The 15903-nt window shown below is 39.0% G+C and overlaps 1 protein-coding gene across 1 annotated transcript in view; it reads right to left on the bottom strand.

Annotated features, from left to right (window-relative positions):
- Positions 1–2970: 2970 nt before the first annotated feature.
- The window catches only part of LOC133448819 (arf-GAP with coiled-coil, ANK repeat and PH domain-containing protein 3-like), a 55597-nt gene continuing 42664 nt past the window's right edge, over positions 2971–15903 (bottom strand). Inside the window, exons 11-26 of the mRNA XM_061727709.1 lie at positions 14377–14489; positions 13738–13789; positions 13538–13638; positions 13259–13370; positions 12283–12515; positions 10958–11027; positions 10694–10788; positions 10061–10281; positions 9881–9973; positions 9594–9695; positions 9284–9507; positions 8957–9066; positions 8452–8562; positions 7996–8057; positions 4998–5047; positions 2971–3799 (exon numbers count right to left, since the gene is read on the bottom strand). Coding sequence (XP_061583693.1) covers positions 3731–3799; positions 4998–5047; positions 7996–8057; positions 8452–8562; positions 8957–9066; positions 9284–9507; positions 9594–9695; positions 9881–9973; positions 10061–10281; positions 10694–10788; positions 10958–11027; positions 12283–12515; positions 13259–13370; positions 13538–13638; positions 13738–13789; positions 14377–14489 — 1818 coding nt within the window. The 3' untranslated portion in view covers positions 2971–3730. The remainder of the gene's footprint in view (positions 3800–4997; positions 5048–7995; positions 8058–8451; positions 8563–8956; positions 9067–9283; positions 9508–9593; positions 9696–9880; positions 9974–10060; positions 10282–10693; positions 10789–10957; positions 11028–12282; positions 12516–13258; positions 13371–13537; positions 13639–13737; positions 13790–14376; positions 14490–15903) is intronic.

Raw genomic sequence — 15903 nt, 5'->3', positions numbered from 1 at the left:
GTATACGTGCGTGTGTATGTACATGTCTGTGTGGCTATGTGTGTGTGTGTGTGTGTGTGTGTGTGGCTATGTGTGTGTATGTGTGTGTATATGTGTATGTCTGAGTGGCTGTATGTGTGTGTGTGTGTGTGTGTGTGTGTGTGTGTGTGTGTGTGTGTGTGTGTGTGTGTGTGTGTGTGTGTGTGTGTGTATGTGTGTGTGTATACGTGCGTGTGTATGTACACGTCTGTGTGGCTATGTGTGTGTGTGTGTGTGTGTGTGTGTGTTTGTGTGTGTATGTATGTGTGTGTGGCTATGTGTGTGTGTGTGTGTGTGTGTGGCTATGTGTGTGTATGTGTGTGTATATGTATATGTCTGAGTGGCTTTATGTGTGTGTGTATGTGTGCATGTATGAATATATGTATATGTGTGCGTGAGTGTGTGTGTGTGTGTGTGTGTATATGTCTATGTGGCTATGTGTATGTATGTGTGTGTGTGTGTGTGTGTGTGTGTGTGTGTGTGTGTGTGTGTGTGTGTGTGTGTGTGTGTGTGTGTGTGTGTGTGTGTGTGTGTGTGTGTGTGTGTGTGTGTGTGTGTGTGTGTGTTTGTTAGAATTCTGAATAAGCTGGAGTTTATGTAACACTTGCTTTGTTAGTCCTGCAAAAAGTGCATTGCAATAATCTAATCTACTGGAGATAAAAGCATGAACCTTTCAGAGTCTGATTGTGACAGAAAGCATCTTACTTTAGATATATTTCTGAGATGATAGAAGGCAGTCCTGGGGACATTAGCTATGTGTTTCTGGAAGTTAAGATCAGCATCTAATATAACACCCAAGTTTTTGACAAGTCCACAAGGTTTTACTGACAGAGGAGTTACTAAAGGGAGAATATGTTGCCTCAGAGCACTTGGACCAATTAAAAGAATCTCTGTTTTTTCTTCATTCAGCTGTAAAACGTTTGTTGCCATCCAATACTTTATATCTGTAATGCATTGAATGAGGTCATTGACTGGGCTCAAATGATTGGCAGTAACAGATACATATAATTGTGTGTCATCAGCATAAGAATGATATTGAATATTATGATGCCGAATGATGGACCCAAGTGGTAACATATACAAATTGAAAAGTAGGGGACCTAGAATTGACCCTTGTGGGACTCCATATTGAATGCTGACATTATCAGATTCATAGCTGCCGACCGAAACAGAGAAAGATCTACCTCTTAGTTATGATGATAACCAGTTAAGAACTGAGCCTCTGAGGCCCAAACACTGTTCAAGGCGCTGGAGTAGAATGACATGGTCCACAGTATCAAAAGCTGCACTAAGGTCGAGAAGTAACAGAATAGAGACTTTGTAGTTGTCTGTGTTAATCTTCAGATCATTGATAACTCTGACGAGGGCAGTTTCTGTACTGTGTTTTTTTCTAAAACCAGACTGGTTACAGGCTATTATATGACAGATACCTGTGTAATTGCTGGTAGACAACCTTCTCCAGAATTTTCCCCAGGAATGGAAGGTTTGAAATGGGCCTGTAGTTCTCAACAGTGAATGGATCAAGGTTACTCTTTTTTATCAATGGTGTTATAATAGCATGTTTGAGACCTGAGAGGAAGATTCCAGACTGTAGGGAGGTATTTACAATTTTGAGTACATCATCACCAATACAGTTAAAAACATCTTTGAACAGTTTAGTGGGCATAAGATCAAGCGAGCAGGTCGCAGAGCTCAGCTGTTGTACTACTTCCTGTATGTCACTGCACTGAGTAAGGGTGAAGTTGGAAAGATTGCTGGCACTACAGTGCTGAGCAGAGGGAGAGTGGTCACGTCCACCAGCAGAGGAAGCCGCAATATTGTTATTAATGTTCAGGATTTTAGATTTGAAGTATAATGCAAATTCATTACATTTATCAGAGGAGTGGAACTCAGTGGGTATTGGTCTCGGAGGATTAATGAGTTTGTCAATTGTGCTAAAGAGAAACTTAGCATTATGTGAATTGTCAGTGATGATTTGAGAGAAGTACTGCTGTCTAGATTGTTTTATTTCGGTTATAGGTGCTGAGCGTATCCTTATAGATCTTATAGACAAATAGATAAATAGACAAATGACAGCTCTTGTTAACATATATTATGAACATGTATGTAAATTATCTATGTTTTATAATTTTTGTAACTATCATTATACTCACAGTATTACAAGTGAAAAAATGAATGTGACAAGATGAGTGTTGGAAGCAATTTTTGACCTATGGAATTAAACTAGAAGACTGTTGGAAGAGGCACTTTTGCCCTATTGAATGTAACTACAAGACTGCGATTGATTGTCACAGTAGTAGTCATGATTGAATCAGATAAACATTGGAGACAACTGAATGCTTTCAATATGATTGATTTGATTTGTAACTATGGAGTATATTTATGTGTGTGTATATATATATATATATATATATATATATATATATATATATATATATATATATATATATATATATATATATATACATATATGGCTTACGTCTGTATTACTGTAACTTCAGTAGCCAGGAGGAAGCTGACACTTATGTTAAGCTGCCTGACTACTCCTTGTACAAGTAATAAGGTTGTTGAATCTAACCTCTCTGTCTTGTGTCTCATTCTTGCTGCTGCATAGTTGGAGTGCAGAAACCAATTTCTCCAACAACATATATACAATAAAAAAAAAGGTGCAGCACTATGAGGTAGACATGGTTATTGAAAGGTGCATTGTTACAGCCTATGATTGTGGTTGGTATTATTATTGCACAGTGATTGATTGAATCAAACAGGTTTACGCGCATGAGTAATTATAAAGCTGTATCTGGCAGTTTTAAGGATAGTTGTCCTCTTCAGCCAGCTGAGAGGCCTTCTGGTACTTTAAGCAACAAAATGAGAGTTCATATTGTACTTCTTGTTGACAACTTTTAAAATGAAACAGAGTCAATGAAAAGGTCCACCTTTGACTTTTGGGTTATTTGTTTTTATTTTATTTATACTATTCGATACATAAATAAGGAAAATCCTTTTACAAAAGACTTGTGTCAAGAAAATAGAACCATCAATAAACCTCCAATGGTGATTGGAGTGATTTTCAATGTCAAGTTTAGTACTTGTCACAGAGAGCATGTCCAGGTAAGAGGGAACATTTCCATCATGTCGTTTATAGTTTACTTTGTGTTGAAAATGTCACAAATTATTTCAAAAGTGTTATTTTGGCTTGGCTTTTCAGTTTCAAAGTTTAAATGACACAGAGTTTGTGGAAATGTGGGATCCAAAACTTGAGAAGACCTTGAGAAAGTCACCTGGATTTTTCAAGGTTTTTTGTTTTTATCTTCTCAGATGTGTCTCTTTTCTTATTCTTTTGACATGTTATGAAGACACTCATGCATGTTTATCACTTCTATTACCATATATGTGTGAGACCAACTGAAATCACACAAATGCAATGTATGAGTTTGATCCACAAAACATTTTGACAAGATGAATATCTTTATATTATCCTTAACCAAACAAATCTAAATAATGATGACTTACTTGTTTTATTTTGTAGAATAGTTTTACCACTTGCCTTTTTCTAATGCCCACAGCATTAAATACCCATTTTAAAATGTCTTTAATAATTGCATACTGCTGCATCTCTTTTGATTCCAGAGTGATCCAACAGTGGGCATTGAATTGGGGGTGAATCATCAGAATGGCTTCTTGCAACGGCTGAACTGTATGCTTCTTCTCCTCAACTTCTCGGGCTGTAGAGACGCGATGACAGAAAAGTCGTGAAAGACATCAGCACAGGAGATGTCACCTGCAACAGGGATACTGGAGTCAAGGGGTTTATCCCGCAGAAGGGAAGGATGGAGACTCAGAGCTAACTGGATCTTCATTTCATAAAGGACATAAGCCAGCACTTACTCAAATCTCCAATAACCCACTTGCCAAGATTCAGATTCAGATTCAGGAAGAAAAAGCTGGACCATTTTTTAGGAACCTCTGTTAGAGTCAAGCCATCAGAGCATATCCCAATAAAAGCTTGATCAAAGATTGTTGCAACCAAAGAATCAGTGGCAATCCTGACTATTTTATTCCTGTTACTCTGGGTTTAACATATATTTCCAAACAATACTAATCCCTTTTTACCCAGAAAAGGTGTGATGTTTTCTCAGATGTATAATAAATGTAATTGTGTAACTTTTAAAACCACCTTTTAAAACAAAACAAGCTTAACTGAATAAAAAAAACCTACACACCATTACAAATGCTGGCTCTTCTGTTCTTTATAACTATTGTAGCAAAGGCAAACTGGTGCAGGTTTCAAAGCTTTAGAAATAATCTGCTCCTGAACCAGTTGCCTGTTAATATTGTTAAATGATTAAAGACCAAGACTAACTTCAGACGTGTATGAGACAGTGGTTGTGGAGCACTGCTCTACTGTGAAACCACACCTGCACATCTGTTGCATGTATGCAAGCAAGTCAGAACAAGAATCTCTAAGGCATTCACTAGTGGTGATGTGTGCCACAAAGAAATGCCATTGGGCGCCAAATATGTGGAACATCCAAACTGGTTTTATCCCCTGATGCTTTTCTGTCATTTTCAAACTGTAAAGGGTTGAAATAAACAATGACAACAGTAATGATAGTTAAAAAGAAACTGTGAAAATAGTGAAAATATCTAAAATAGTGAATAAACAGTGAAATATCTCTGGCTGTATATGACTTTTGGAAATCAACTGTAATAGTGATATAGTTTGAGCAGAGAAGTCCAAATATATCTGCACTTCTTCACATTTAAAATGTAACTATACCATATCGAGATAACATTACTTGTTAAGATTGGGATGATGGGAAAAGCTCAGAAACTATTCAAGGCCCCACAAGGCTTCCCATAGAGAAGGTCAAACTAAAAGAGCAGCAGACAAAGAAAAAGAAATGCCTCAAAAATCATTCCCAACCACCACAGCAGAAAGAATAATTCCTTTTGACGACCAAGGACACTCCACTCACTCTATCCCGGATATCCTTGATTTTAACTGTCCTGCTGCTCGTGGCAACCCCTGTGTAACAGAAGCAATGACATGTCAGATGGTGGTTATTTCCTTAGGTGCATATGTTGTCTACGTTTGATGAGAGTTAAGAAATTAGACATTTCTGAGGCAGGACAACATTTTACAATTATGGTGTTACAATGTTTGTGAGATCACTTAAATGTCAGACACATTGGAAACAGGGAACTATTCAAGGCATGGTGTTACCGCTGTAGGCTAGATACTGACTATTGGACACTCATATGTCTGGAATGTCTATGGTTACACTTTATTGATATTTATTAACTGGAAAGTAGTCATTCTACTACTTTGAATAAGCCCCAATGCTATGAAGAAGTCATCTGCCACCAACAGACACACCAGAATAGAGTACAAAATAAGAGAGCATTTTCCCAACATCTTTGAATATTTAAACACAGCTTGACATCCATGAGTTGGAAGCAGCAATGCTGTTTTAACTCGTCATTTACAACCATTTCACTTGTAAAAAAAAACATGTTGGGAGAATGCTTAACTAAGGAGACGAGACGGAGAACAGAGATGAGAGCAAGAAGCAGGAAGCAGGGTTAGTTCATCAAGAGTTTCTCAGTTTTATTGAATGCATTGTTGCAGTTGGTTCCCTTAGTGTTACTAAATAACAGGAAGAAAGTATTCCAAAGATATTCAAACGTCTGTAAACAGAGGAATGCCTCAAAGTATTTCAGATTTGTGTTGCAGTTCTGTGTACCGGTTGTTTTTTGTTGTTGTAGTTTTTTTTTAAATACAATACAAAGACAAACATATAACAGATCAGACAGCCAGGATCTGTTACTGAATACTTAAAGTCAGATGGCATTGAGTTGAAATACACAAGTGTAGTATTTACATTATGTTTGCTATGAACAGCACATTTGACCACTCTTAAATCAATGCACAATGGACACAACATTTAATACTTCCGCGAGGGCGACCGCCCTTGACTGTTTGGTCACAGTAGCTTCGCATCACCCCCTAGGTTCTACTTGCGGCACACTCAACTATTGCATCTATCAGGTAAAGTCACATCATCTTTAATCTCTTTCAAACATGTCAGCACACCAACGATGGTTCTACCACTCTGTTACTTCACAGAGGGTGGTAAGACGATCGTGTTTCTACACTTTCCCTTTTAAAAAGTCTTTGGCAGAGGAAAATAAAACCAGAACATAAAAAAAAAGATGTTTTGACAGAGATGACGAGGGCAGCACAGATGATTTGTGGCACATGGGTGCGAAAAGGACAGCAGAGGGATCAAGTTGGTACATGCTTATTTCACAGGATTGCACTGCACAGTGATCAATTAACTGGAAAAATATATTGGCATGCTTTGAATGAAAACAGTGTTGAACTTCCAGACTGCTGTCAGCACTGATGAGCGGCGGAAGCTGAACACACAAGTTCTTTGACCACAATCACTGTCACTGCTATTAAAAGATGGTCCACTATCTCATTAAGCGTAGGGTAGTATAAGTGAGTATTTACAGGAGACTGGTGGTGTGTTTATATACTCCTGAGTCACGTGTCGTCAGTAGATAGCAGTGAACAGAAGTAGTATGTAAAGTGGAGCTGCAACCCCCCCCCTTTTTTGTGTTCCTTTGCACCCCCTCACTGCATTGCAAGGCTTCCTTCTCCATTTTTTCCTGCACGAAAAGTTTGATTTCATATTTTCCTCACACTTAAGTAGAATTTTCATTCAGCTCAAGATTTTAAAGTTCAGCAGAAGGTGGCACATTTGAATTCCCAATGAACGGATACACACAGCAATCTAAGGCCATTCCAGAGAAACGCTAAACAATTTTAATAACCAGAAACACTGAGCCGTCTCATGACTTTACTCACAAATTCCAAATATTGATTTTGGGTCTAAATGACAATCATGAACAGATATATGCACAAAAAAACTGCACAGAAGAATGCATTGCACTGGTCCTCTGGATTGATAAATTAAATGACAGACAAATAGACATTAACTAGACAACATAAAAAATTAACTGAAAAATAACACAATTATAACACTGTATATGGGAAAAGTGCACAGTTTCTTTTTTCCTTTACATAATGTAACAAGTCCTTATATTTAACTCTTTCACACATGCACTAACTGGCTCTCATTCATTCACTCAGTCATTACGTTACAGAGGGTCTTACAAAGCAGGCAAGGGCCTCTTAAATAGTTTCTTTTCTGTCACAGTAAGTACCTGCCACCTTGAGTATAGCTTGTCGGTTACACTTTTTCTTTTAGTAATGGAACAAATACCTTTTTTTGTCACCACATGCCACAGTACACAGTTTCTAAACTTCTAAATATGTATATATTTACATCTCTGGTCAAGAAGAGATGGGTAAGGTTGGATGCCGTGATAGATATAAAGTGTAGAGGGTTAATGCAGTGAAATTTCTCAGAGGCAAGAGCTGTTAGCCAAAATAAACCCACGCCCTCACACCACGACAGGTTAAACCAGTTTGTTATATAAGAGGATAACCCTGTTAAGCGAAACACTGAAAAGCAGATGTTATTTTACTGTGTATAGCTTGCAAATAGCAGAGGTGGTGCCGCGATATAGCAAGCAGAGACATAGTGGTGATGCAGGAAAATGGAGGTGATGACTGCATTGTCAGTAGAGTTAGAAAGTTCCATCAGGGGTCTCCCTATGACACGCCGTATGCCACAGTCTCCCCCTCCTCAGACACCCCGTTTGCATGAAGTTGCCTGTAAGTCGAGATCTACGGAAGCAACAGACTTGAGATCAGTGTCCTAGGGGCAACTTCAGCACGGATACGCTAGGTTCTCAGTCAGGAGGAATAGATTTGTAAACGGAGACTGAGCTATCTTCCCAGGTTCAGGAGTAATCACTAGCTTTCGTCTATGGTGAGGCAGATGAACTCCTGGATGCACTTCCTATACTGTTGCTCAGTGGGGCTGCTGCTGGGGTATTGACCTGGCTGACCCAGTGGAGCCTCTGCCTCGCGCATCTCCTCGTTCATCCGTGCCAAACGCAACCTAGACGAGAGGAGAGAGAAGGAGGGAGGCAGGGATAAATGTAAAAAGAAAAAAAAGAAATCGCAATATGAGGATGAAAGCACAAGGATAGAAATACAAGGAGGGGAGAGGTTTGGGAGAGGAGCAGAAGAAAGGATGAGAGGAAGGAGGAAAAACAAAGATTAACACACTATCCATCTATGAATGTTTGGTTTAAAATGCAGTGTGATGGAGTAAAGTGACAACTTCGTTGAGGTTGGGAGAGGTTTGTCGTTTGTTCAACAAAAGGAATCTAAAAAAAAATCTGTTCCATCCGCTATTATTATTATTATTCCCTCAGCTATTTTTACATGAATAGGGAGTTGATTGAAAGGGTGGCAGAGCGTGGAGAAAACAAGAAAACAGATCAACTTACAGAGTGACAATGTCTGCGTTGGCGGCCTGCACAGCGATACTGAGAGGATCGTGACCCTGCTCATCCACCTCCGTTTGCGATGCTCCCCTCTTGAGGAAGAGACACACCTGGCTGCACCAATCAAGATAAAGAAACCAGTTAATAAAGACATAATTTTCCGATCATAATTAGCTCACTGATTTCCCATAATTTATCTATAATTTCTAATTAATTTGCTTCAGTTTCATTCTGATCAAATGTGACGGCCTGACTAATTCAACCTGTTAGTGAGTCAGGTTTCAGTTAAACCCAGATTGTATAACGATTCACACTGCAGTTTTTTCACAGAGAAATGAATCCTATACTCCCACACAAATGTTTATTTCCTTTCAAGCTGAATTACATAATAAAAAAAGACAGTACTTCCACAATTGCTACATGCACAGGTTGTGACATGAACATGAGTCAGAGATGATGAATGTAAACTGCTTCTAATTCGTTGTCCCAGCTTGTTGACATGTCTTACCCAGTGTGCCCCAGGTTGGTGGCATGATGCAGGGGGCCTCTGCCTCTCATGTCCCTCTGGTTCACATCGGCCCCATTCTGCAGCAAAAACTCACACGCTATCAAAGAGCCCTAAAAAAGAGAGGGAGACATAGACAGAGAGTTGCTTCATTTAAATCAAGGTGTAATTACCGACTTGCATAAAACAACAGAAGCCACATTTACGGAGGAAGACATGCAGTTTGATTGCAGATTGCAGAAAATCTGTTTGGGTTGTTCCTCTTGGTGATAGTTTATGCACAACCTGGTGACCTGAAATACTTAATATATAAGCTGAAAAGTCTCTCACCCCCACCACAGCCTGAATGAGCGGCGTTTTCCCCTCCTCCTCCTCATTAGCAGCGTGCACATCAGCGCCATGTGCCAACGCTTCAGCCATGAGCGGCAAGTTGTGGAGGCGGGAGGATCGATGGAGCAGCGCCCCGGGGTGCAGCTCCCGTGGGTCCTCGGGGTCTGAGGACACTTCCTGTTCAATCTCCACCTCGCCACTGGAAGACTCCTCTGACTCCTCTTCTGCGAGCAAACAATCGAACAGGATAACGAAGTTGATAAATCACAAGATGAATGTTGGTGTGAATTATCCCCAGCACTCTTCTTACCTTCTTCCGTTACACTGTCCACCACTGAGCCAAAAACCAGGATGTCTGTGCTGCCATCAGTACTTCCTCCCAAGCCGCTATCGCTGCTGAGACCTGCGGGGCCAAGCACCGCCAAGCCACGGACACGTTAATCATTACACAAGCACAAACTACGCTTCCAAGTTTTGGTACAACTGATCAATAAAATGTAGAAGACAAGGTTAGTCACATCAAGGATTTAAATGTTGTTTTTTTTTTTACAATAATCTTGTGAGTGTTCTTTCTAAGTCAGTGTGCTGAGGACTTACTTCGAGGACCGGAGCCAGTGTCAAAGTAAGAAAAGAGAGAATCCAGCTCATCTGGACAGAAAAGGGAATCCCGACGAAACTTTGCTGCAGCTGCTGCAGAAGTTCAACAGATCAGATAAATATTTCAGTTTTCCCTTCAGCAAACTGTGATTTGCAGAGAGCTTCATTCGCTGCACTGACCGGCTGAGAGGTTTGCAGGGGAGGCACTGCCAGGCTCGTAGCGGTGATATTTCCTGCGGGTCTTGTTTGGGGCCCGAACTGAGCTGTTGTGTCGCCTGCACTTCTTCACCAACCACGGACGGACCTTTCTCTCCCCTTCTACCAACACCTCGCTCCCACTCAGCTTCTTCAAGAAGCGCTTCTCCACATATTTAGACTTGATCCAGGCCTCTTTCTCCTGTCTGGAGGGAGAAATTCAAAAATATATATATTAGTTGTTGTGAATTGCAGGAGTGAAAACTAAAGGGCACATTTTTAAGACGTTTGAACGTGTTTAGGAAGTTTGGTTAAAAATTATGTATTAGTAATCTGACTACTGTAAACATTTGGTAACAACTTCTTTGCAGGGAGCTGGAGAGCTCCCTCTCTGCCCCTCTTTCCTGTCTGCATTCCTTCAATAATAAAGGACAGTAATTATAAAACATTTAAAGGAAAATAAATAAATATTATCAGCTACTCATCATATTACCATGAACTACGTGTAACTTTCCATGAAGTAAACCCTCAGTGACTATGACTCAAAATTTTGCCAAACATATCCAACAATGGAAAAAAAAAAAAAAAATTCCTTCCTCCACCTGACTCAAGACTTACCTGGAACTGGATGGTCCAGGTTTTTTTGCTCCTAGTTCCTCACAGGCTCCTTCATAAATTTGATTGATCACAGTGTTCCCCAATTCACACATCAGCTGAAAACAAAAAGGGTCAAACATCGGTCAAAGTTGATACATTCAACAGAGAGGAAAGGGATTTTTAAAAGGAGTAGATATGATTTTAGCTGTGTAACATAAGCATAACTTATATAATGCTATAGGCTCCACACAAACATTTGTCAGCAAATACGTTTTGGAAACACACCTTCAGTAATTCTGGCTCCCATGAGTCCAACGTCAGTGAACGCACTTTAGAGAAATGGACGCCTAAACTCCTGAATGAAACAAGAAGACAAAGAGGAGCCGTAAAGCAAGTGACTTTTATTTTTTATTTATTTTTTTTCCCCTTGTCTACACACATATTAATGATTGATACCATGACAGTAGAAACCAAAAGCATATATAAGTGCATTATTACTATAATTAATATATATACATATATATACGCATACAAGCAAGTGACTTTTAAAAAGAGCTTGTTTATTGGAAGACGTAGGGCTGGGCGATATATCGAGATTTTAATATATATCGATATATTTTCAAACGCGATATGGTACGAGACAATATCGTTTATCGATTTAAATTTTTTTTTTATTTTATTTTATTTTTTTTATTTTGATATAGCTTATTTTGTGACAAATTGACTTGAATGTTTTATTTGAGATTTGCACAAATGTTTTGTTATTTGCACAACTTTGCACAAAAGTCTGCCTGTTACTGTCTACATTGTATTAATTGTACAGTGTATTTTAATTTAATTGTTATGCAGGAAAGGGATATTTGTTTTATTTTATTCAAGAAGCATTTTTATTCTATATATGCAGGCAGTTTATTTTTATTTCATTTGTTTTATACATTTTGATATTGTGCAGATCTCTGTTAATAAAGGAACCTGTGTGACATTTGGCACGAGGCTTTTTATCAAAACTGACTGTTTTTTTAAGGGTTTGCCTCAGAAAAAAATGAAGCTAACAGAGATGCTATGCTATAATGCTTTGGGGGAAACCCCAATTATGGCACAGAAAAAATATCGAGATATATATCGAGTATCGCCATTCACTAGAAAATATTGAGATATGACTTTTGGTCCATATCGCCCAGCCCTAGGAAGACGTTAGCGTTCATTGTGTCCCTACGGTCAAGATGCAACAAATATTTGTACAGTAAACCAGTAAAATAAAAAGCAGTTAAGGGATCTTCATTATATCTACTCCAGGCAGAGCTTTAACCGGTGAGATGATGTCATCGAAAATGTGTCTGACAAAAGGAAAAAAGGTAAAGGGAGGAAAGGCAATGTGGGAGGCTTTAATCCAAAAGTCAGTGGAAAAAAAACTAAAGTAAGTAAAGACTGCATTGTCATTCATGCGGAAGGTGAGATGCAGAGGAAAGATATCGCTTCTTAAAATAGTTTTACACACAACACCACCAACAGGTAAAACTACTTTACAAAGGATGGTAATATACAATACTTCAGCTCATCTGGTATTTTTCTTTGGAACTCTGATCAAACTCTCCTCTGGATCTCGTTACCTGTGAATCCCTGAGCACTCAATGCAGAGCAGGACTCCGAGGTTGATCGAGGCCCAGCAGGGAGCCGTCTGACTGCAGTCGCTGCACAGCTCGTTGCCCGGCAGGCACTGCACCCGCTGGAGGAGACTCTCTCCCCCTGCTCGAACTCCCCTGTCAGCCCTGTCCCCCCTCTCCCGCGGCTCACTGGCAGAGTCGATGCTGCTGGTGGAGGGTGAGGCGGTCCGGTCCAAACGCTGAAGGATTGAGGAGAGGACAGGTTACAAGTTAAGACACATGTAAGGACCAATTCATAATGAAAAGAAAGGGCTTCTTTGGGATGCAGCATCGAGATTTTAATATATATCGATATATTTTCAAACGCGATATGGTACGAGACAATATCGTTTATATCGATTTAAAATTTTTTTTTTTTTTTTTTTTATGATTTTGATATAGCTTATTTTGTGACAAATTGACTTGAATGTTTTATTTGAGATTTTCACAAATGTTTTGTTATTTGCACAACTGTCAACCTCAGTGGAAAAGTCTGCCTGTTACTGTCTACATTGTATTAATTGCACAGTGTATTTTAATTTAATTGTTATGCAGGAAAGGGATATTTGTTTTATTTTATTCAAGAAGCATTTTTATTCTATATATGCAGGCAATTTATTTTTATTTAATTTGTTTTATACATGCACATGATATTGTGCAGACCTCTGTTAATAAAGGTACCTGTGTGACATTTGGCACGAGGCTTTGTATTAAAACTGACTGTTTTTTTAAGGGTTTGCCTCAGAAAAAAATGAAGCTAACAGAGATGCTATGCTATAATGCTTTGGGGGAAACCCCAATTATGGCACAGAAAAAATATCGATATATATCGAGTATCGCTATTCAGCTAGAAAATATTGAGATATGACTTTTGGTCCATATCGCCCAGCCCTAGCATCACATGACTATTGATACAGGTGACTCAGTATGCTTGTGTCTGTACCTCAATGTAATAGTTGTCAGCAATGTCTTTGTAAGCAGAAGCGATGCTCGCCTGGACCGCTTGGATCCAAGCCTGCCGCAGCTTCTCAGACTCTGCTTGCAGCATGCAGCTTCTGCAGAAGACAAGGATTCAGCATTTTAACTGGCTGTTGGTAATGTTTTATCTGGAGTTCATTCAGAATTACACAGCTAGTAAAATAATAACAACAATAACAAATAAAAAAGCTCTTATCAGAGTTAATCCTACACTGTGGAGGGACAAACACGGACACATACGTACTTGGTGGGGGAAACCACCTCAAAGCAGAACCTTCTCTCATTATCTTCACATGGTTTGACCGAGCACAACCTCAGATCCTCCACCACAACTGTCAAAGAGTCCTGCCAGATATGGACAGATGTGGAGTCAGAACTGTTAACTGATGCCAAGGTGACACCCAGGGAGTGCAAGACATCCACTTTAGAAAAATCAGCTCGTACCTTGAGTTTCTTTTGGTAGACGAGCTGGCTGTTTTGGATGGAAAACCAGCGCCTAAAGGGAACAAAGAATTTGTTAACAGATGCCAGCAGTCACATGCAATCTGGGATGGACCATGCAGGAGGAAAACCACTCAATGTCATTTATAAATAATGATACCTAAAAAACCTTAAAAGAATTTAATTGAATTTTGAACATGAACCAGTAGTGAAAACAAAACAAAACAATAATAATCAATAATAAATAAATGTAAATAAGAAAAAAAAAGACAAAAATATAAATAAAAACATGCATCCATCATAATTAACATGCTCGAAAAGGACTAGGAAGAAGTAAAAACGTATAAAATGCTAAACTCCATTTCATTATAATCAAAATTAATACAAAAAACAAAAGATATCTATAAAAGAAATAATGATACCTTGACACCTAGGACACAAGACTTAATTCCCCTTTTAGTCTTTTAGCTCAAAGAAGGAGGTAACACATAACCAAAAAAAACGAATCTTCTGTTAATGCATTATATGATACCAATATTTTAATTTACATTGTTGAAAAAGGAAGTTGTTGAGTCTATGTTCGGGGTCCCTGTTCGGCTCTAACTTGATTCAACACTCTATTATACTCTTTTTCCGCGTCACCTGTTCCAGGTCTTGAAAGCGTTGCTGGCCCTCTTGAACAGGTAGCCCTCCATGACGACGCCATTGGGTGCATCCACATTGAATTCCAGTTTAGGATCATCGTAGGAAAAATCCTGTAAGGAGAGCATTTGAAATAGTTGTCAGAGTCTGGCTTCATTTCCACTGCTGCTGTCTCCTTTTCGGCGAGAGGTTTAACAGACTGGGGATTTCAAAAATAAAAGCTTGCTGCTAAACCCTTGTAGAGGGAACAGATGTTATCGCCTTACATATCAGGATCCTGGCAACACCGCTTCACCTATCACGTAGAATCTCATTCTCTTAAAAAGATAGCCCCTCATGCAGAATGCCACTTGCTCAGTGTGGTGTAAAAAAACAAGATAGATAGATAGCATGTTTATTCAGATTTCTGTATAAATACGCAGAGCACATGGATTAAACCAATGCAAGAGCTGATATTAGGTTTCACCATTGTTAGGCTGACTTTTGGTTTGGCTTTAAGGCAATATTGAACATATGGCAAGCTGGACATATAGGCGCACAACTACACACACACATACACACACAGATCTTTTTTTAACTGCACAAATGCACACTAATGTCACTGTATACTTCTGTGCCCTTTGGCTTCTCATTGATTTTCCAGGATGCAACAACAATCACCAATTGATTGTTTTAATGGTAAAGGGCTACATTTTATAGCACTTTTCTGGTCCCATCAACCGCTCAAAACACTTTTACACTGCCATACGTAACGGCCTCTCTCTCTCATGTACACAAATGTCCATACAATACTTTTATTTTGTGCATTATTTAGTTTGTTTATGACACAGACACCAAAAACATTCTGATTGAGGGTCAGTCAGGGGTTCTGTGTTAATCCAAAAAAGCATTTCAGTATGTAAGACTGGAGAAGATATAGAGAAATTAGTCTTTAATTGGTGTTATCTTTACATTCAAAGAAGAGGGCTGACAAAAAAGTTAAAACTGGATGTTTAAATCTTCCATGATTTACAGGTATAGCCTACTATATGTGAAAACATTCAGGTAAAATTAACCAAAAGCATGCTGAGATATGACACAAAGGAGCCCTCTGCAGGAAATATACACATCTAAACACAAGTACCAGTATCACTGGCTTTAAGGAGAGAAAAATCTAAGAAAAAGGCAGATTGAATAGAGCAACACACACTAAGATGGAGAAACAAATCTCCTCTGTCATATTTATCCACAGTGTTATATCTGAAGGGAGCTTAGTTAGTTTTTGCAATACCAAACAAGAGAATTTGTCAAAACTGACTTTGAGCAAGAAAAATTAGACACGCTCATAAAGGAAAGAAATGGCTCACCAGGATAAAGTCCAGCCTGTCAAATAACTTCTTTTTCACTGCACTGAAATCTAACAGCATCCTGCATTCAACAGTAAAAAATAGCAAACTTGAAAGAGAATATGGAAACACTGCTTCAAAATATTCCACAGGATTCAGATACGGACGCCACGCGAGTCCGGAGAAGAGACCGTCCACCATC

This window comes from Cololabis saira, chromosome 8, assembly GCF_033807715.1.
Source record: "Cololabis saira isolate AMF1-May2022 chromosome 8, fColSai1.1, whole genome shotgun sequence".
Lineage (NCBI taxonomy): Eukaryota > Metazoa > Chordata > Actinopteri > Beloniformes > Belonidae > Cololabis > Cololabis saira.
This window is presented reverse-complemented; position numbering and strand designations above follow the sequence as displayed.